Below are 22,502 nucleotides of genomic sequence, written 5' to 3'. Positions count from 1 at the left end.
GGAAGGAGGAGGAACGTCCTCAGCATCTCTCCGGTCTCGCCGCTTCTTCAAGCCGGACACTGAAACCTCGAGCGGCGGCCGGAATTCAGCCCTTTTCAACGTAAAAGTTTCCCCTCACAGGAACGACGCCCGGGTGAGTATCAGACTGACAGCTGCTATGATAACCCGCTCAGCCGTGACGCCGCTTGAATTATCGCTATATTCTTTTATCCAACATTTGCGTTTATTCCGAAGTAACAGCGCGCCGAGTGTTTTATTTTGAAAACGCCGGAGCGGAAGTCGCGCGCTCGCTCCGCAAGCTTTATATTCTCCCCCGCTCCCGGAGCTCCCTCTCTCTCAGTCAAGCTCGCAAGAAGCAGCAGGATGCCGCGGTGAGCGCACGGACTCACGGCGTTCCCCACCCCCTCCTTTTTTTTTTATTAAAAAAAAAAAAAAAAAAAAAAAAAAAAACGTCTTCCGACGCCGCCTCTCGGTTCACGGCCACTCTAATGGGCGTTTTTACCCACCTCTTTCCGCCCTCGACGCTCGGATATTACCGGAAGCCCCGAAATGAAGCGAATGAATGTGAGCAACAAGAAGTGTCCTCCTGTTGTTGTTGCCTGTCTCCGGCACCACTACTCCTCTCTCTGTGGATGCGGCGCCGCTGCTCTCCCTTCCCTGTGATTTTTTTTTTTTTTTTTTACCCCTCACTGTAGAGTTGTCTCTTTTGGCTCTTTGGAGGATTTGCTGCTAGTTCCCAAATAGTGGACTTACCCCCCTCAACTTTTCCCTTCCCAGCGCCTATTATTATTATTATTATTATTTTATTTATTTTTTTGGGCTGTCTTCTTTTTTCTTCTCCAATCTGTGAAACAAAGATTTCAAGATAGACCCCAACTCCAGGAAAAGAAAAAAAACCCGACTTCTTGGCACCTTCTCCTGCCTGGGCGGAATAACCTTTTGCTTTTAGCGGTTATTCTCTTTTTACAAGCATCTAATCCGGGGTGGGAACACGGCTGATGCTTGCCCTTTTTCTTTTTTTTTAAATATATATCTGCTCGAGTTCTGTATCGTCTCGTTCTGTTCTGTCTGTTTGTCCCACAGTGGCATGAAAATTCATGAATGCGTCCAAGGACATGTAGACAAATTACGCATGCACCATGACGGTAGTAGGCTGTGCGTAAGATCCTATTATTACAATATCCATATGAATGCCTTATAACGAATGCACTGAGAAATTCCTGTGTGTAGATTTTTTTTAAAAAAGAAAGATTGTGTTAGATTCATCCTAACTTGATCGGTGTGTGTGTGTGTGTGAGTCAGTGGGCGTTAAGGCGCACCGTGTCACCAATTGATTTGTTGTGTTTGTTTGGTAAACAGTGATTGGAAAGCCCTTGCAAAGAAATCCAAAATGACTGGAAGCGCAGGGAAGCACTGATTATTGCTGAAATCGAAGCCTTTAGGGTAAAAGTTAGGGAATTGGAGGAGGAGAAACGACCGCCTTTAACGCCCGCGTCTGCGCGTGTGTGAGAGAGCCCAAACACAGGCGTCCGTTTGCGCACCCGGCTGCGCGCTAATGTGACCTTTTTTGTGTGTGCGTGCGTGTGCGTGTCTCTATGTGTGTGTGTGCGCGTGCAGCCACGCTGGAAGTCGCCTCCCATGTGGCCGTCGGGAGTGGGGAGCAGGCAGCCCTGCCCGCGGGAGTCGGCGCTGCGCAGGGCGGCCATCAGCGGCAACGTCGGCGCGCTGCCGCCGAACCACGTCCCCACGGGGCGCAGCGTGCGGGTCTTCATCTGCGCCAACCCCGACGGTAAGAGCCAGCCCGAACCCCCTCCATATCGTGACCCTCACCTCACATCATCACCATGACTCAAACCTCCATCACTCATGTGCCCTGAGCGTTTACCCCCACCACACACACACACACACACACACACACACACCGCTTCCTAAAAGTCTTCCCAGTGTTTCAGCTGAAGGCACTCATTGCAAGGTATGAAATCAGACATCAGACGGCGCAGCTTGAAGGGTTCACTCAGAAAATGCGGGTACGTACTCAGGGTAAACAGAGCGCTTCCATCACGCTTTAGTCAACAAATCGGAGCGCCGGTAAGGAACCACCGGGCCTCAGCTGGACAGGCGCGCGTCGTCGTCATGCGCAGCCGCTCAACAGATTTGGAGCTCTTTTTTTTAAAAGCACCGACGCGACAGGAAAAGGAGCTGCTTTCGTTATTATCGGTCGCCGTGGACACCTTCAGGTTATCCGCACGAGGTAGGCAATGACAATAAGGGGACTCTCGAAGCGTGTGCACGGAAATTCACATCCCATTTCAAGCTTCTAGTCCTAATCTGGTGAAGTGAAATGTCGCCCCATAAGGAAACAGGCTCAAGTCTCCAGGTCACTCGGTTGCTTTGTCTCGTCATGCAGCCAGGTCCTCCTCGGGAGACCATCATGTCCTCTATTAACCTCTAATTTATCCGAGCCCTGAAATTTAACCAAAAAATATATAATAATATAGATAACAGGGTGGCATGTAGTGGGACTTTATGGGAATAGAGATAATTAAACCGGGATTTTAAAGTGTGATCCAATTTTGATTTGATTTGAATTTTGTTGTTTTAAAGGCAACTCGCTGATGTTAGTTTTGTTTCGACGGAGATAAAGTGACGGTACCAGCGATGGAATAAGGTGTAAATGGTTTTGTTCCGAGTTGTGTGAATGAAATTTGCCGTTTTCCGTACAGAAACCCGGACATCTCGGTGAGTTTTGTGACATTTCCCATTCACGGATTTTGACGAAAAACAAAACAAAACAAAAAAAAAGGCACGAAAGAACGTCAGATAGTGGGATTGTTTTTGTTCAGAGCTGAAAATGGACTTAGAAAAGGTTTACCTCAACAAAAAGAGAGACAACTTTAAAAATAGAAGAAGGTTCAAAAATAGTTGTGCGATCCAAGATGGCGCCGTGACGTCATCGTGCACAAAATAGGTCATAAAATTTGTTGCTTCGATGAACCTTGTTTTGGATACGATACAGTTTGTTTAAATTACCCCCTATTCCCAGTTTATTCCCATAAATTTATATGGAAAGTTTCCAGTTTTCCAGATTTAACTTCACTTCCCCAAAAAAAAAAGTTTCTGGAAATTTTCCGCCCCTTTTTTTTTTTTTTTTTTTTTCAACCTTAAGGCTCCTGGCTTACTCCACGAGACATCACGAAGTCAGTTTGCGGTCACGCGGTTGAGAGACTTTCGTCGTCGCTCGCAACTTTCGTCGTCCACGAGACACTCGGACCAGAGCTCCCGGGAATCTCCTCCCTCCTTGCTTCCCGCCGGCTCCTCAGCTCTCCTATCCTCGTTTTGCTAAAACAGTCGTGAAGACGGCTGGATTTTTTAACAGACTAAGCGGTTAGGAGGCACCGTTAGATAGCGGCTGAGACGCGCGCAGAGGACTGGGCAAAGGCTGTCGGAAAAGAAGAAGGTTGTAGAAAAAGCGTCGGGGGTTTAAAGGAGGGGGACGAGCGGAGAGGTCAACGTTCCAGGGGGCAGTAGAAGTAACATCAGCTGGTACATGGCTAAATTCACACGATGGATGTCCTCGTGTGGACCACTGCCCCCAACCCTGTCTCCGGCACCTTGAGATGAGGACGGCGTTGATTCGGAGAGGCTCTAAGCCGCCGACGTGCCGCAACGGTAGAAAGCGGTACTCGCTGCGTCCCCCCGGCGAAGGAGTTGACACTTCAGATTGCTTTCGGCACCAAGCGGGCCGAGCGTCGGGCCGCGGCAGCAGACGCCCAGTTGCAGCTCCGCATTTGAATACGCCCTTGGGGTGGGGGGGCAGGGAGTAAAAATAGGCTCGGCGAGAAGCGGAGTAAACAAGGGAAGTGGAGTAGGCCACGGAAGAGCGAGGGACAGTGAGAAGGAGCGCCCAGGAGGGGGAAAAAAAAAATGAGACAAAACCCAGCGGCTGTTCTCATTAGTGCGTCTCCGTCGTTTATGCTCAAACATTAGGTAACCCCCCCCCCTCAAAAAAGCCCTGCGAGGAGTCCGGTGCTGTTCGGCCACCTGCAGCTGAGAGTTTGACCCCCCGTTCTGCGTTGCGCGTGGCAGGAGAACAGCCAGCGCGGCGACGTTCCCGGGAATTTGTCTCCGGCACCGGCAGCACATCCACGAGAGCAGCAGCACAAAGGCGGCTCCTGGTGAGCAGCTGTTTCCAGATGTGGCAGGCGCAGGTGACCAGTGCGGCTCGTTCAAACCCGAGGGGGAAAAAAAGCCGCCATCTTTTCTGACATTTCCATCGTTTCCTAAAGCTCTGCAGCAGTTTGCAGATAAACCCCCTCCAGTGATACTTCCAATGGAAGGCCTGGCGTCCCCTGGAGAAATGCAGATCACCCGCCGCCTCTCGTTCAAGAAATATAGACTCAGATCATCTGATGTTAAAAAAAAGGACATAGTTGCAACTTAAACCATTATAAGTACCATTACATGAATCTTCGGAGATATGATCTGTTAGCATTTGGAATATTTGTTGTGAATGACTACCAGCACCAGATTTGAGCTCAGTATCCGTAAAATTCGCTCTTGTACGAGCGCGTTCATGTTGGCTGAGATCGCATTGCTGCGGTGGCCATCTTGAATCGGATCGACTGCAGCACCCAATCAGTGTTAGACGTGCGGCCAGTGATTACTTCCTGGAAGTTTCACTGAAACCCATATGCAGCGGTTCGAGAGCTATTTCGCTAACAGACAAACAGGGTTAACGGCCGCGGTTGATGTAAACGTTTTAGGGCAAAAGCGCAGCGTGTCGTGGTCCAAGTGCGTGTTTGGGGGGGGGGGTGCTCAGCTACTACCTCGTCAAATTTTAGCTCAATATTTGTTAAATTGGCCAAGTTAGAGCCGCTCAGCTGCAGTGGCCATCGTCAATGGGGTGGACTCCAGAAGGTGATCGGCTGTAGTGATTACGTCCTGGGAGTTTCGTTAAGCACCGCCCAGTTCCGATAACCGGTTCCACAGGTATGACAAATGATGCGAGCCCCCACCACCACCACCACCACCACCCCAGTCGGAGTCTGTGCACTTTTATTGGCGAACATGTTCGTGACACGTTCAGTGACATAAACTGAAAGTGAGTTTAAAAACCCCCACCTAAACATGCACATCAAATGGATTAGCTGTTCTAATCGGACGCAAGTAAACTCACAAATAAAGTCAATAAAACCTAATGAAATATCTGAGAAGAAGCTCAGGAAAATGTCATTAACTTTAAATATTTACACGCTTATATAATGTTGTTTTAAATGATCATTGAAACAACAGGGAATGCAGATCACCCGCCACGTTCTTTGCCAAAGTTTTCAACAAAGATCCTCCACGGTCCGATAGAGCTCGGAGTACGTGACGGCGGTGACTCACGGCGACTACCTCATCAGATTTTACTTCAGTGTCGGTGAAACTGACTGATAGGGGCTGCCGACAGGACGCTATTTTTGAGCGAAGCAGAAGATTTCCTGCTGCCCTTCGGGCGTTCGTGCACACAACAGCGGTGCTCGTTTCCTCTGAAACCGAAGCCAGGTGTCAGAGAGGAGGTTTTCAGGGGGTGTGGGGGGGACACAGTGGTGTGAAATCAGGGTCAAACAGATCAGCGGCAGTAATATCGGCCGACAGCAGAGAGCTGTTTGTGCTGCTCGCCCTTTTCGACACGTAGCAGCGACCCCGACCTCACTGCAGGTCCAAACACAACCTTCTTGTTTTCACCGTTTTCGTTTGGAACTGTTTCCACGCTGCAGACTGCAGGAGCGCCTCGTTGAAAGCCAGGCAGCCGTGTTGCCAGATATACGATAATTAATGTTTTCTTAAGATAGTTTTAGGATGAAGTCCCGCTTCTTTTCTGTGCAGATGTTCACCAATCACAACTAATCTTACAACCTCCCCTCATCAGAGAAAGCGCACCTCACTCAGCACAGATGATAGTTTGGATCAATACAATCATTTCAAAGAGACAGTACTGCAGTTCGTCATTTCTTATCTGGCAACCCTGCCTGGCAGATTCAACGAGCGCAGCCGTATCCATGTAAATCTTTCTTGTTGATTCGCCACAATACACATTGAAAAAAAGACAAATCTTCCCAGAGGTCGCTCTCATGTAAACAGGGCCTGAGTTAAAGCCATTTTTGCGTTTGCTAAAGTCCATGAGCTGTGGCGGCCACCTTTAATTCGATTTGCTCCTAAAGCATATCAGGTTTTCGATGCTCATCCGGTGATTGCTTTCGAAAGGTTTCATTAACGTTTCTCTGCTGGGTTATGAGATATTTTCCTAACACACAAACAACTTCTGCCAAAGTTCTGTAGAGCTCTAAGTTTGTGTTTGGGATCACTTTCTAGCAACTACCGCCCCAAATCTGAGCTAAATTTACTGCCAAACGGGCCGTTCTTGTCTTTGCTGAAGTCAGAAACACGTTCCTAGAGCGCTACGCTTTTTGCCACATTTGTGCTTAAAACGTTGGCCTTAACTGTTAGCGTCAACGCTCTCTGTTAGCAAAATATTTCATGAGCTGGCGGACAGCTTTTAGTGAAACACACAGAAGCTTATCATCGACAGCCGATCAGCTCCTGGAGTCGCCTTAATTCAAGATGGCCACCACAGCTAAATGAACAGACAAAAATGACTCTACCTTAGTCAGTTTTGCAGGTATTGGGCTTGGTGTGGTAGTAGCTGAGAGTCGTCCTCAAGCCCTAACGGAGCGTGCAAGATCTCGCGTAACGTCACATATAAGGTTTAACGCCGTCCCTTCTCAGCGTCAAATAATCCTAGTTTACAACTCCGGCCTGGACGGCGATGGTCTGGATACCTTCGTTTTTGCGTCAAATCGGAATATACTGAGGAAAAAATGCTCCGAAAGGAAAATCTCAGACACCCGCCCGCTGTCTGTCTTTGGGTTCGCCGAACTCAGCTGCGTTTGTCGCTGCGTTACGGAGGAACGCTGCCCTAAGCTTGTTAGAAAATTAGAAAAGCTCTCAAGAGTTTTGGACGCAAACGCGGCGTCCGTAATACCGAGATTACTCATCAGTGCAGCCGGGGTCTATATAGGTATTAAAGCGTTTTGCACGGTCTCAGTTCCAAGCAACTTATTTGAAAAGGTTTACATCGACGTTCCATGATGTTAATGAGTCACGCCACTTCTCGGCTCGGCTCGATAAGTCTTTGTGTCTGTTTGGGCGGCCATAGGTGATCAATTAAAACCCATTGATATTTGCCCCTCTGAGGACAGCGGCATGAATTTGTCTCGTGCACGCCGGGCGGACGGGGACACTCGGCGCGGCCTGTCGATACTCGAGGCGACTGCGTTACCTCGCTGCAGTCACCTCTGTCTGGCGTCGGAAGCAGCCGCCCGCATTCAAACGGCGAGCTCTCGCTTAAGCTGTTTAAGGTTGATAAAATACCCGAGGCCTCCGAGACACGACGCATGAAATCAGCCCTCCAACGCACCATCGTCAAGGCTACAGCGGAGTCGCCACCGAGGCCACTAATCACTTTTACTTTTCACCGCACAATTGTTCCCAGTGTTCTCATTTGCATTTTTTTTTCTTTCCTTTTTTTATACTGTTCATGTGTGTGTGGTTTTTTTTTTTTTTTTTTTGCTTCTTAGCTCAGGATTTTCTTTTATATTCTCCGCCTCCCCCAATTATCCACTTTCTTTGAATCGAGTCTGGTGAAAGAGAACAAGGGCCGAGCGTGGGAGGGATGACAGGTGGGAGACTTCGTCAACTCTTTGTTGGCGTCTCCTTGAGAAATTGGGCCGTCGGAAGTTGGATTTCCGGACTCGCTCGGCCTCGTTTTGCACCGAGAAAAAGTTTGATCCTTAATGGCTGCTTTCGTCTCTGTCTCTCTCTCGTGGCGTCCTCCTGTTCCTCGCTTCAGTTTTTTTTTTTTTTTTTTTTTTCCCCCGAGGGAACAGAGGAAGCTCTCTCTGACAAGTCTGGCAGCAGCTTTTACTGACCTCTCTCTGAGTTTTTCAGAGCACCGATGAGCAATTAGAAGCTCCCAGTATGTCATCCTGACAAAATCAGCTTTGGCTTGGGTACTTTCTTCCAACTCCCTAAGTGTTTGAGCCTTTTTTATAGAACACAATTTAATAAGGGAATAATAGTGATAATGTGAAGCTAGCCTCTGGATACACTTGTGTTAAATGACTTAGCGGTCGTTTACTCAAACCCAACCAAAGAGACAAGGGGTTTACTAGTTCTCCTGCAAGAAATTAGGAAGTCTTCTTTCATCCTCTCACTCAAAATGTCAGCAAACCACAATTTCTTTCTGTTTGTTGTTTTTTTTTCATTGTGGTAAATCCTCAAAGCTTGTAGTTCCTGGACCATCACCACCAATCATTTTTTTATCGTTCGCCTTTCGTGGTGGCAGGCAGTAATGTCTTTGGCTGGGTCTGTTTGTGTGTGTTAACTTGTCTTTTCTGTTGGCAAAATATCCCATTCAGTGGTTTCCCTAAAAGGCTCTTTAAAGTTACGCTTCAGGAAAGTCGCGCTGCAGGCGTTCGTACTCGACGGTTACGTCGGTGCAGTATTCTCCGAAAAGACAGGTGGCAGTACACTACACAACCAGTGGTAATGTAGTAAAGAAAAATGACTGGGCGCAGTACGGCACGTATTCAGGAGGAAGGACTGTTGTGTTTATGGCTGCTAAGGACACAAAAACACCACCCGGGTCACCACTTCTTCTGTGGACTTCCTTTTTGGCTTTTACAAACCCATCCCGCATGTTCTTCCACGTCTTACGCCAAACTGACTCGTCTTTACCTTCCATTTGATTATCTTTGTCATCTCTCATAGAGGGGTCATATAAATTTCGGTTCAGGCGAAACCAGCTCCAAGTGAGCACCTTCGAAATTGTCCATTTTCAAAGGTGCGCGGCGCAGTTACAGAAACTGGCATATCATGATATCGCACAGCGGCGAGGACGGCAGGACTGCACCACTGTTTGCTTGGTCCCCCTCACACAAAGTTCAGTGCGTCAAGCCTAAATCAAGCTTAAGTTTCCAGCCATGAGGGGTTCAGGGCACTCCTTCCTTGGATAATAGTTGGGGAAACGCTGGATTTCAAGGAACTGTTCGGAAACTAATCATTGGACGTGCATCCACAACTTATTAACTTTTGGAACCCAACCCTAGTTAGGATGGCCGCCACGGTTAATCCACTTCAGCAAACACAAGAAATGGCTATAAGTCAGTCGGTTTTTACAGATGTTGGGGTAAAATTTGATGTGTAAGTAGCTGAGAGCTGACCGTTGACCAGCCAGTCAGAAACAAAAAAACAAAAAGGAATTGTATTTTTTGCTTTGTGCATGCAGCAGCACTTCAAAGAATCTGATGTCAACCTTGCTATGCGCTAACATTACCACATTTTCGAGATTAGGGAGCTAAAAAGGCGATATATACTATATCTGTTTTTCTTTGGGGTATTATTTGGACTAATACTTTTTGTCCAGTGACCCCGGAAGGGTATTTTTCTGTAGCTTTCCAGTGACAAATCTCTGGATACTGGATCAAACTTATCTAAATGAGCTTCAGCATCCTCCAAATCTGCACAAATTAAAACAAAGCTAACGTTTGTGAACTTTCCTACCGTCTTTGTGGACGAGGAACTCAAGAACAATTCGGCAAAGTCGACTTCTTTTACATCCTGGCTCTCCCTGCGGTCATAAAAGATTTCATAAAACTGCAAAGTCACTGAAGACTTTGATTGGTGCTGTTATACCTTAACCAGCTCTGGTAGGGACAGCAGTAACACGACTGGTAAAATTGGCGTTGAGATGTTCGAATGAGCTTTATTAAAGTCCGCGTTAGTGTTTTGTTATAAAGCTGGCATTTACTTTGTAATTCACTGAGCTGATTAAGGGTTGGCGGACTGGTGAGTTGGACTCAAAGGCATGTTCCACTGAAGTGTTTCTCTATGAGATCAGTTTGGTCGCGTCCTTACAGTCCTGGATCTGTTACGATCTCATGCAGAGATGAAAAACGTGGTTTCAGGGGCAAGATAAACGTCTGACTGGAAACAAAAGGGGCTCTGACTTTCATTTATTCGATCGAACTTTATCACGGTTCGCAGTGGAGGATTCCAACAGAGATTCAAAACAGGCAACTGAGATAAAGAACCCAAAGAGTTTTTTTTTTTTTTTAATCAAGCCGCCTCTAATGAACAGAAGGCATCGCACGGGCAGGGAGTCCATTCAAAGGAGCCGAATCACAGAACCGAAAAGATGAAAATTTAAAGCGTGAGCAAAACAGATGAAGAGCGAGGAACACGTACAGGACTGCAGCAGAGAGGGGGTAATTAAAAAGAAAAAAAAAGTTAAAGAGGATAAATACTGGGTGAAGTGATCATTTCAGTTTAAATTTGGCTTATTTATAGTGCTCCATTTTACGGCAAAGTCATCTTAGAACGTCCGTCCATTTTCTCTTTACCCAGTTTTTCCCATTTAGGGACTGGAGGGGGGGGGTCTGTCTCCAGCGGTCATTGTGGGAGAGGTGGGGGACATCCTGGACAGGCAACATGGAGAAAAACAACCATTCGCCCTCTCGCTCGCGCCTAGGGACGATTTGGAGTCGTCGGTTAACCTCACCTGGATGTTTTTTGGGAGAAAACCAGAGGACCTGGAGGAAACCTACGCAAGCACGGAGAGGCCCCAGGCCGGGAGGCGAACCTGCGACCTTTTTGATGCGATGCAACGACTGTAACCACTGTCTCACCGTGCCACCCTCATCTCGGAACCGAACAAAACAAAAAGCTGATATGGCCACTCGAAATCCAATCAAGTGGAATCGAATTCTGTCCAAATCATTCCATTAAATTCAACTCATGCCAGGACATTCCAGTTACAGAACAGTCAGGTTTACATACATACAAATTTTAGCTCTGTATCTGTAAAACACGACAGCGTTCAGGTCATTTCGGTGTTTGCTAAGGTTGATTACCTGCAGCGAGGCGTCGTGAATCAAGTTGACTCCGAAGGTTAATCAGTTGCACATCCAATAATTACTTTTCGGAGCATTTCATTAAAATTCATCCAGCGGCTCGTGAAATATTTTCCTCAGCAAACAGACACGAGCGTTGGCCTTTTGGTCTGGCGGCAGGCAGCGAGTTTAAAAAAAAAAACAAATCAGGAGGTGGGGCGTAAAGGTGAACTCCGATTTCAACTTAAAGCGTAGTAGAAACGAGAAAAAAACGCAGAGACAAGAACAGAGATACAGAAAGAGTAAATAGAGTACAATAGAAAGTTTTCCTTAAATAACACAAACAAACCTCAAGGACTGTTTACGCTTAGCTGACCTTCCCCAAGACTGCACAGAACAAGAGACGGTTCGATCAGATCCAGGCCGATCTTGGTTTGGTTTGCTCCGGGAGTTTGTTTGTTCGAGTCTGCCGCTTACACGCTGCGTCCACGGTGACCGGCTGTCCTTCACACGGAGGAGTCTCTGAGAGTTCGACAGTCACCATCCGTCGTAAAACGAGCGGCGCTCCCTTCCTGCATGAAGACGAACACGCCGGAACTTTGACGCCCAACAAGCGGGCGTCAAAGTTCCGGCGGCGGTTCGGTCACACGGCGCCTAACTAGCTGGAACGCCTTTTCGCGCCCCGGCTGAGCTGACTCCGCTTCACTTTAGCTTCTGTTTCGAGTATCTGTTGAAACGCAAACGGGGGTTTACTGGCAGAGAAACGACGCGTACAGGTTTCCTTTGTCTTGGCCGAGCGTCGATCGCGTAGCTTTTGAACTTTCCCTCAGCAACATTCGGTCCGCGTCGGTGGCCAAGTTTAAATGTCCGCCGTCATCGTCCTGTCGGCTCGTTTGTTTCATTTGCTTCCAGAAACTGAGTTGACTTTGCTCGGTTTGAGATGGGCACTGAGGAGAGTTCAGCGCAGCACACAGCGATAAATTAAAGGTTTATTTTTTAGGCTTTTTCGGTCCGTTCCGACGCATTGCAGGTGATACGTTTTTACATGTGAACAGCTGCCCCAATAAACCGACTTTTGTGTAGGTTTAGCTCCTAAACACTTCCCAAACGGACCATTGTGATATTATTTATTCAGCATCTTTCTGCAAGAATCCTAATCCCAGATGACCAGTAAGTGCATCAGACGCTGGCCCGTCCATTCAATCGAAAATTTGTTGTTGTCGCGACAAATTCAGCCCGTCGGACATCGGACTGCTCGTAGTGCAACGAATCGTAAGCCATTATTTTTCAAGCACGGCCCATTTGTGTTCTACACACTGATGGCATATTCGGTCCAGTCCAATGAACTCTCCCAGGCCTCGATGCCCACACCTGGTTTGGATGATTATCGCAATTGTTATGATCTTCCCAATGTTGGACATCGCAAGGTTTTCTAACATCCCTATCAAATGAATTAAGCCACATCATTGTGCATCTTGCTGTGTTTGTATCCGCTATGAGCTTAAGAAAGTGAGTCCTTGAAGAGGACTTTAATTACTGTATTAATTAACAGCGAAACAACCGAACACACACACACACACACACACACACACACACACACACACACACACAAGACAGAGGCAATTTCATGATTGCGATCTTGACTGGATTAGCTGAGAAAGGGAATGTTTGGGGTGCAAAACAACATCATAATGGGCTTTTGAACATTTTGAGCTATTTTTACATTTTGGTTCAAAAATAGCGACAAGGAAGTGCATCAGGGAAAACAGCCAGGGACATCCGGCCCGTTTTTCAGTTCGGAATATTGCCCGTGAAGGAACAGGGAAGCAGAGAGGACAGTGAAGACCTTGAGAGGGAGAATAAAGAGAGCTGACAGGAGCGTATCTGAAAGCCGGATTGTTCCGCGCCGCTGAAATAAACAGAGAAATGGAAGGGAGGGACACACACACACACGCACACTCGCGCACGCGTGTGGCGAGCGAGGCAGGCGCATGTGGGATCCAGCCTTTGTTCTTCGGCATGTTGGTGTGTCGACGGCAGACGCACACATACGTCAGGCTGCCATAACTCATCATCGTCCCACAAAAAATACACACACAAAAAAAAGAAGAAGAAGAGGAAGAGAGCGAACGAGAGGCATATCGCTGTTATCAGCACAATACAAATAACAACACAGTTAAGTCTGTCAGGTCGCGTCGTCGGGAGCGCGACTTGTCTCCCCTGCGCTCCCCGAACACGCAAACAAGTTCGGTCTGAATTCCACAAACGCTGCCGTTTCTGACGATCCGCCGTCACCGTCAGATAGCGTACATCTTACTGCGCTGATGGGACGAGGATGAGAGCTCCGCTGACGCAGCAACTGCTGTTTTATTTCATTTGCATACTATCACATCCGTTTGGTTTCGCTTTGACATTTTGCCGGGGCGGCCGCGGGCGGATATCTGCTCGGTCACGGCTCCTCCCCCCGGAGCCTTACTAAAGATAGACGAGAGACGGACACTTCCAAAGCAGATTTCTGGGGCCTCTTCTGTTGCGCACATACGCGCAGGGCCACGCGGGGGTGGGGGGCGCCTCTGTTAGGCATATTCTGTTTTTAACCGCCCATCCACACCCCTGAGAGACAGGGGCAGGGGGCACCGAGACCTGGGCCTGTCCAAATATATTACAGTAACCATTTGGAAGATGGCGAGAAGGAGCAGGGAGGAGGAAGGAGGAAAGTGGGGCACGACAACAAGCCGTGGGCTCTCCCGCTCCGTGGCACTCAGACGGCCCAATAAGATCGCTGCCTTTGGAATCCTCAGTTCCGCAGCTCCGTGCGTCAGCGCCGCCTCTTCCAGGTGTAAACAACGGGCGCACATTTCACGATTCTGACCGTACTCACACTGGTGCACAAGCTGAGGATGCTCAGGTGAAATCTGGTAATCAGTTAGTCCATCAGCAGAACCTTTTACTCATTCATATTTATTTATGTATTTTAATTTTCAAGATATGTGTAACAAATATGTGATTTACAGATTAAACAACCAACAAGGAAGGTCTTATCACATTTAAATGAAGTCCACCCTCTTTCAATTCTACAGTTTTACGTATGAGGATGTAGAACAAATGATCTGGTCTGTACCAGGTTCTGAATTTATTTCAATTTAACCAGAAATAAACAAAAACAAACACAATGCATTCCACTGAGTCACTATTTATTAAACTAAAATGAAGCCAAAATAGAAAAGTTGTTTAAAAAGAACTCCTCCAAGTCCACCCTGTGATTCAGTAGTTGTTTTCTGTAGGACTCTGGCCCACTCTTCTTTCCAACGTTACTTCGGTTCCTTGACGTTTGTTTCTGCTCAACATCTCAGTCAGGTTCAGGTTCTGGACTTTGACTGGGCCGTTGCAGAGTCTCTTCTTGTTCAGTCATTCCGTTGTAGATCAACTGCTGCGTTTGGGGATCGTCGTCCTGTTTTAGGACCCGGTTTGGTCCAAACTTCAGCTGTTGGACAGATGTCCTCACGTTTGACTCTAGAATCCTTTGGTCTCCAGAGGAGTTCAGAGTCGACTCGGTGACTGCGAGGAAGCCAAACCATCTCTCCGTCACCTCTGCGCCTGTGTCGCTGTGCTTCACGCATCAGGACATTTTTAGTTTGGTCACATCAGTCCAAAGCACATTGTTCCAGAACACTCGTGCTTCGTACAGGTGCAAATTTACGAACCTCAATCGTGCTGCCATGTTCTCTTCAGACAGACGAGGTTTTCTCCTGCAGAGTCCTTCCAGACAAGACAAACATGATCAGCCTTTTTCTAATTCTCCTGTCGTGACCTTTGACCTTTAACCTGCTAATCGAGGCCTGTCTGGCCTTGGGGGTGACTTTGCTGCGACGGACAGGCAGCTGTTTGAAATGTTTCCCTCTTTCGAATAATCTTCCTCTCTGTAGAACAATGGACTCCAAATAGTTCAGAAATGACCTTCCCAGATTGGCGGGCAGCTGCAGCTGCTTCTCTACAGTCATTGCTGATGCCTTTCCGCCCTGGCGTTGTGTTAACAAACACCTGGACACTCCAGAGCAACAAACTCCCAAAAGTCTGAAGGGCAAAATGTTGTTAGGTTTGGATCAGAACCTGAGTAACTGTATCAAAAATGTTTGTTTTTTTAAACACTGCCACCATTCATCCAGAGAATTCTCGTTTCATTTTTCACATTTACATTCATTGCTCAATTCAATGTAAAAAAAAATAAATAAATAATACGTCGGAGGAAACTCTTTTTAGACATTTAGACTCAAGTACCCACAAAGCCGTTAGCCTTTCTTCTTGAGTTTTAAAGGAACCCGATCAACGTAAGACGCATCTCTTCAATCTGTTTCTTTCAGACACAGAAGCGGAGAGGAACGCCCTGAAAGAGCACGTTTACCCCAAACTACGGGACTTTTGCAGGGAGAACTATGGGATTGAATTTCAGGTAAGATCTGATTTGTTGTTTGTTTGTTTTTTCCATTGATATTCTCTTTTTGTGTGCCTCAGCTCCCCCTTGAGACCTGTTAAGGGTCGGAGCATCAATCTGCTTGTACATCATGCCTTTAAACAGCTGCTGGAAGGTGGGAGGGGCCCGTAGAGGCACGTGCAGCGTTCCGCATGAAGGCCGGCGGCGATAAGGCTCCCATCGGCGGGAGGAGGGTTAAGGCGGCGTGATGCGAGGGCTTTCCCCCTTTTGTTGTTGTTAGGGAGCCGCCGGTGGCCGATCAGCTTCGTTTGCATTGCAAATCGGCGCACGCGGACAGATCGCTGTCAGGGGGTTTGTTTGTTTAACAAATCCAGGAGAGCCCTCGAGTCGGGGGGGGGAGTCGTGCCACAGACTGTTCCTGAAAGGCTGCGTGGAGATTTGCTTCCGGTGAGGAGGGACGTCTGAAGTGTTTCGTGGAACTGTAAATCAGCCGGGTGTCGGCGGCTGATTCTCTTCTCACACCGATGACGTCTCAATCACAACAATCAGCTCCGAGCGCACATCAGCCTGAGATTTGTTTTGTTTTGGTTTGTTTTTTAAATACACAAGGATTGCTCAGACCGCGGCATAGTTGGGTATTACTGTTTATTACACGTTATTTAAATGAAATAAACACTTGTCATGATCACGGATTAATTCTGTGCTTAGATTTGGTTTTAAATCAGAATCTTGAAACCTAAATGAGATTCTTGAACTGATAAAAAAATATGTATTTTAAATTGACTCTAAAGCAGGAGAGTCCTTGATGGCCACTATCCTGCATGTTTTCCTTGTTTCCCTGCTTCAGTGACTAAATGACCTCTTCATGTCCTGCAGAACCCTGATAATCACCCGATCATTCAAGCAGGATAGTGGCTCTCCAGGACCAGGATTGCCCACGCCTGCTCTAAAGTCAGGAATTAGGAGTTATTGCAGGACATCGGGAGCGACCTCAGGATGGTCTGAGGATCACAGACCTCCCGGTGTGGAAAAAGGAGTTATGAATACAGCGGCCGTGTGACTGGGAGAGGGCAGACATTTTGCACAGCTCATTGAAATTCTACTGCGCAACAGTCCCAGTCACTCTGGCTCTCAGCTCGACTCTTTCGTGAGAGTTTTATCTCTGATTCTCCAAACCGATATCGCTCCGACCGCTCTCTGCTGCATGTCCCACATACTGACTGCTGGCAGAAACCCCCACTTCAAAAAAAAAATCTGTTGGAAAGCAGAGAAAGCAGCCGTGACAAGCGCTCATCTCCGCTGCTGCTTCATGATTTAGGACCCTTCCCCTCTTTTGCGTTTTTGTGCAAATAAATGGCGGCGTCCACATGGTGAGTTAAAGTTTACTCACCCCACTGCAGCTGAAAACCCTCTAATGAAACAGATGTGCTGCTGCTAATCCTGCTTGCCGGGATCTTTTTATTCCTTCATTTTCACCCGTCCAATGGATCAGCTTGGAGGGGACTACACGTATTCTGATAGTGAAGCTGAGCTAACGCGTGATCATAGTTTACAGCTGTGGGATAACGCACTTTATAATCATTTCAAAGTAATCCTTACCTTCCTACCCTCATCTATGGTCATGAGCTTTGGGTAGTGACCAAAAGAACAAGATCTTGGATACAGTCTGTTGGAAGAAGTTCTCTCCAGGGTAGATGGGCTGAAGAAGTTCGGTTATCCGGGAGGGACTCTGAGTAGAGCCGCTGCTCCTCCGCAACGATTAGAGGCAGCTGAGGTGGTCCAGGCATCTGGTAAGGATGCTGCCCGGAGGTGTTCCAGGCATGTCCAACTGGGAGGAGACTCCGGGGAAGACCCAGGACACGCCAGAGAGACTACATGTCTCTCGGCTGGCCTTGGAAGAGGTGGTTGTGGAGAGAGTAGCTGCAGCCCCCGCAACCCGACTTCAGAAGGATGGATAGCAGATGATGGATGGATGGATGGACGGACGGACGGATGGACGAATGGACTTTATTTTGTTTGCGAGCACAAAATTCGAGTGCTGTAATTTCCGAGGCAAACAGCCGTGTACTGTAAGCGACAATCTGCACAATTCATCCCTCGCCAGTCTCTCCTGTGAGGCACGGCCACACACACACACACACACAGGCCCGAACATGACTGTGTGTGACAAAGGAAGCGTAAGAAAGCCGGGGTCTCTCTGGCCACGTGTCCGTCTGGTGATTCAGCTCACTGTGATGAAGCGTGAGCTGAAATGATTACGCAGAAGGCCTGGAAGTTAATTCTCTGACTCACTTGGGCTGCTCTTCATCCTCCTACTCTTCCTCATCCTCCTCTGCCCAGCTCCACTACGCCTCTTCCTCACTTATTTCGTTTTAGGATCCGTCTGGAATCGCCTTCCACGGGAGCCCGCGTAATGATTCGCGGGACTTCGCGTTCAGCTCGCAATCTCCCGCGCGATATTTCGTGTCCTTTCAACGCGCGGCGTTGTGCGGTCGGAGGAGACTCGCTGCCTTGCTGAACAAATTTTCTGGCTTTGATTTGTAATTTATGAACAGTCCAGCTTCTTCTTTCACATCCACATTTACACACACACACACGCGCGTGTCAGCTGGCAGACGCTGACACACATATGCCAGGCTGCAGAAACCCAATTCTCCGCGGTCTCTCTCATAATTTGACTCAGTTTCCATTCGGAGCATTCCCTTAATGGGATGGAGAGGGATGGTAGGAGATGGAGCCGGGGGGGTGAAAATCCAGCCCAGGGGCCGAGGTCTGCGTCCTCATTCAGTCAGCAGTACAGCTGCACCACGGGGGAGTTGAACGATCCATTTTAACCATTTTTTAAAATTATTTTCGGCGTGCCCCCATTCTTTTTCCTCCGTTTAATCGGTTATCTGCACGTGCGATTTTTAAAGATAAAACCTAGGGGAGACTAAACCGTGGTAGACGCATGACGGATCAGGAAGGGACGAAAGGGCAGCCCGTCTGTAGCCACACCAAATTAAAGTTCATTCGACTTGGTTTCATAGCAGCGGAAGATGGATTTCCTCTGTCCAGCCTTCTGGTTTTGCGAGGTTCAACGCCGATTATTGCATTTGACGGCCGTGGGCTCCATCTTTGGCCAATCAAACGCTCTATTCTTTGGACTTCCAATCTGCCACCTTTGTATTCAGTCATAGATCGGCCCCCCTGAGGATATATTTAAAACCCTGCCTAATTAGAGTCTCATCAGATTGCCACCAACGGAGCTAATCGTGAAACACACGCTGCGCTAAAATATCAGGGGGGGAAAAAAAAATGGTTTTTTTTTCTTACCCACTGACATCGCGAGCTGTTATTTGCGATGTCAAATTACACGCATTAAGGTCCGGTTCAGCCGTGACCGCTCGTTAGTCGGCGGCGCTCTGTGTTTTAGCCCCGCTTGATCTGTGTTGTCTGCATTTTGAGTTGGGGCTAATTATTTTTCGGTTTGCATACAAACAATCGTAGCCGCCCCGAGGGTTTGGAACACTCGCAGCACGCAAGAACAACAGATCAATAATCGGGCCGCTGTATTCCACTAATCAGACTGAAACCTCTTTAAAACCCAGAGACACTCAGTGATTGATTGATTGATTGATTGATTGACTGACTGATTTTAAATCTACAATCTCACCTTTTCACAAAAACACATTTCGACTGAATGTACCCTTTATTTTTTAGTCCCAAGGACCTTTTTTTACCCCTTAAAGCACCGATACTCACTCCTGACTACGACTGTAGTACTCTTCCTGGTACTCTTTACCAATCACACTTTATGATTTGCATAATTAGTTCAGAAAGCTCTCATCCTAACCAAGTAGTAAATGTCCGACTGGATTTCAGCGTGCTCTTTCGGGTCTGATTTCCAAAAAAAAACAACTAAAACTGCCAAATGTTGCATTACGGACAGATTGAAAAGGCAAAACTTTTCTTTTTGAGTGATGGCTAATGGCTAAGACTAGCTGTTACCTCATCAGTCTGGTCCCAGTTAAAGTATTTCTTCAAACTGAGGTCAATCGAAGGGCTAAGACATTGTTTCTTACCCTGTCCACGGAAACCTCACTTTAAATAACATTAAAGTTATCTGGGATTTTTCTGTAGCTTCAGGGTTGGAACAGGCGTCCAGGTAGTCAGGCTACTAAAACTGGTCTGAAATCATCGATGGTCAAGCCCAGCAATCACCTCTCCAGATATTTTCTAGATTGCCAACTATGCTTCAAATCCACGTGATCTAATCCGACATTTGAACATTGAAGCTGACTTATTGGAGGCTAACAGAGTTGACTTTGAGGAGGCGCTTATGTGAAAGGCAGCTAAGGATTTACTTTGAACTGAAATGGGTTTTCACACTTGCAACACCAACTTATATCAGGAAAATGGGGAAAATGCTTCATCTCAGGTCCCCCTTCTACCTCGCCGCTAGTTCTCGCCGTGCTCCGAAACTGAATAATTACCCATTCAGACTGGAGCTTGCGCCCCTTTAGAGTGTGCGTCGAAGACAAATGGAAGATTACGACCGCACCGTCTGGTCACTGGGGTGGAAATGTGACTGAAGGTTTAGTTATGGCAGTGAACTAAAGCTTCATAATGTTCCTGGGAGTTGAGCCGGAGATTTTCTCGGCAAAAGCAGCGAAACTCCTTGCTTCATCGATTCACTGCCGTCCTTTTCCGGCAGGACTCCGTCGCCGCGTTATTGGCCTTCGATACAAATTATTCCAAAGATTTGTTCCTGAGTTCAGTGTTTATCGTGGGGAGGTAGATTTCTCCTTTCACCGGAGAAGACAATCGCAGACAGGAGCTGAACTGAGCAGTTCTGTCTTTTTTTTTCTTTTGCTCAACGACTTTACTGGCCTGTCGCACACACGGCGTGAGGTATTCCGACCGACACGAGTGAAGCAAAGTCAACTTTTTTGTGTTCTCCGGAGGCTGTCGGTCGGGCTCCGTCGTGGAAGTTCCTCTCAAAAAAAAAAAAAAAGTGACACGTAACTGTATCTTCTATTTTCAGTGCTTTGGTTAAGGAAAATACGATGGGAGAGGTGTAAATAGTTCCTACTTTCAGCACTCTTCAGACCAAAACAAACCGGGAAAAAAAATTTTTTTTAAATGGCTTTATCTGCCACTCCACCATCTGTTCACCTGGATGTCACGTTTCTCGTTTTGCGTCTCATTTTTCTCTCCGTCTGCCGCTCTCGCTCGTTGGCAGCAGGCCACCCATCTCCCTTCGCCGATGTTTCAGCACGATTCCAAAGGAATGCCCTTCCGGCTCCTCGTGGAGGGGACGTGGACAATCGGCGCAGATAATCGAAACGCCAGATATGAAACGCGTCCGAGGCTTCCGCCTTTCTTCGAGATAACCCACGGGGGGGGAGGTGGTCCGTGCTGTAGTGGTTTGTCACCTGCAAGAGCTACGGCAGGAAAATAAAATAAATAAATATATATATATATATTTATTTCTGTCCGATCTGATGAACACCAACTGTGGGTTTGAGGAGAACAAGAATAAAGTGGGCAGAAATCGTGAAAAGGTGGCTTCTTTTTTTTTTTATTTAGTAGCCATTTCGAGACAGACTCAAGTAAATATTCTTAGTGATCTGGTTAAGTGCAAGCACTGAACTGTCTTAATGTTCGCATTTGCTTCCCGTATGCCTTCCAGTAACACCCACACTTATTCTCCTACACTTCTTGTCTCCCCGCCCCCCGAGTGTTTTCAGATCAACTCAGCCTTCTTCCGCCCAGCGGCCAGCCTGACTAAGAGACCCCTTTTCTGCCCTGCAGTCTGCACTTAACTCGGTTGGAAACCGTGATTTATTTATTTTTATTTTCAAATGATCCTTGCTTGCAGTGTTTCTCAATGCGGGGAGGAAAAAAAGAAAATACACCCGAGTGGAGGCGGTCAGTGGACGCTTGGTTTTAAAAAAATGCGAGAAAACCTGCCCCCCCCCCGAAATGTACCGGCCCTAAAAGCGCTGACGGCTCCGGAGAAATGTCCACATCGATCGAGCTACGAGGCAACCGAGAGCCGAAAATGTATCTCCTCTCATTGGCCGCGATTCATTATGAAAACTGTCACATATCCCTGACTGCACGATCGAAGCGAGGTGATTGATTTTCCGCACGAAATACACCAGTTTGTCGGGAGAACAACTCGCCCAGCGTATTCTGTTATCACTGGAACCTGTCGTCTGGGGAAGCCTTCGTGATTTATGGCCTTCCAACCTCAAAAGACGCACGCGTTATCCCAACCTGCCGCCGCGTCCGTAATTAATTGGCTGGCTCGAACCCCGGGTCTCGTTGAGAGGGTCTCGTTCCTTGTGAGTTCGCACGTTGCTTCGAGTGGCTTCCACGAGCCGCGCACGTCCTCGTTTACCACGGCTCGTTTTAGGGACGCCTTTTCCTTTCATGTGCGCCCGTTAGCTTAGAAAGAGGAGTCGCTCTGATTTAACCCCAAAAAAAGGCGATTTGGTTAAAAATCTAAGCACATCCTCTTTCAATTCTACATTTTTTTTAAATTAAAATGGAATTTATACGGTTTTTAGCAGGTCTGAAAGCAAAGAGGATCTCCACAGCTCCATAGGAAGTAGGAATGTTTTGGCTGATGCTGCTAATCAGATACATTTGATGACCCGACCATCAGTAACTGTGATCAGATCTATAAAAGCAGAAGTCAGAATCCCTCTTTATCTCCCCTTCCATCTCATCTCTGTGTGTTTCATATCACTGCATATGGATTTTTATATATTTGGCAGTGAATCTGTTGCTAAAACCTACCGATTCCTCGAATATTCCTAAAGATTTACTCAACTTTCCTAACAAAGCTGCCTGTAGCCGTGAGTTTAGGCCATCCTGTCTTTTCTTGTCTTTATTTTAATCCCGTTCTCTTGTTAGGGTTTTTTTGTTTATTTTCCTCCTGCTTGACTTCATGCCCTTTCTTACTGGGCATCTTGGGCAGAGACCCAAGGTTCAACAGTCTTTACATTCAATAAATTCCAAAAAAAAAAAGAAAAGCAAAGCTTCCACTGTACTTGACCTGCCACGGGCAAACACTTCGCAAGGGCACCGGAAAGCCGGAAAGCAGCTCCAGCTCTTATGTAAGCAGCCTCCCCCCCCCCCCCCCC

The 22,502-nt window shown here is 47.4% G+C and overlaps 1 protein-coding gene across 4 annotated transcripts in view; it reads left to right on the top strand.

The window, feature by feature from the left end:
• LOC108241810 (NACHT and WD repeat domain-containing protein 2) overlaps window positions 1-22,502 on the top strand; it is a 54,711-nt gene continuing 32,209 nt past the window's right edge. Inside the window, exons 1-3 of one of the 4 annotated variants that reach the window (XM_017426243.3) lie at window positions 1-133; window positions 1,618-1,789; window positions 15,296-15,384. In XM_017426243.3, coding sequence (XP_017281732.1) covers window positions 1,639-1,789; window positions 15,296-15,384 — 240 coding nt within the window. In that variant the 5' untranslated portion in view covers window positions 1-133; window positions 1,618-1,638. Of the gene's footprint in view, window positions 134-364; window positions 1,156-1,617; window positions 1,790-15,295; window positions 15,385-22,502 lie in introns of those variants that run through there. The other 3 variants (XM_017426241.2, XM_017426242.2, XM_037976554.1) reach the window with 3 other exon arrangements.

Source organism: Kryptolebias marmoratus, linkage group LG7 (genome assembly GCF_001649575.2).
Source record: "Kryptolebias marmoratus isolate JLee-2015 linkage group LG7, ASM164957v2, whole genome shotgun sequence".
Taxonomy (NCBI): Eukaryota; Metazoa; Chordata; class Actinopteri; order Cyprinodontiformes; family Rivulidae; genus Kryptolebias; species Kryptolebias marmoratus.
Note: the sequence above shows the minus strand (reverse complement) of the source record. Positions and strands in the feature narration are given on the sequence as shown.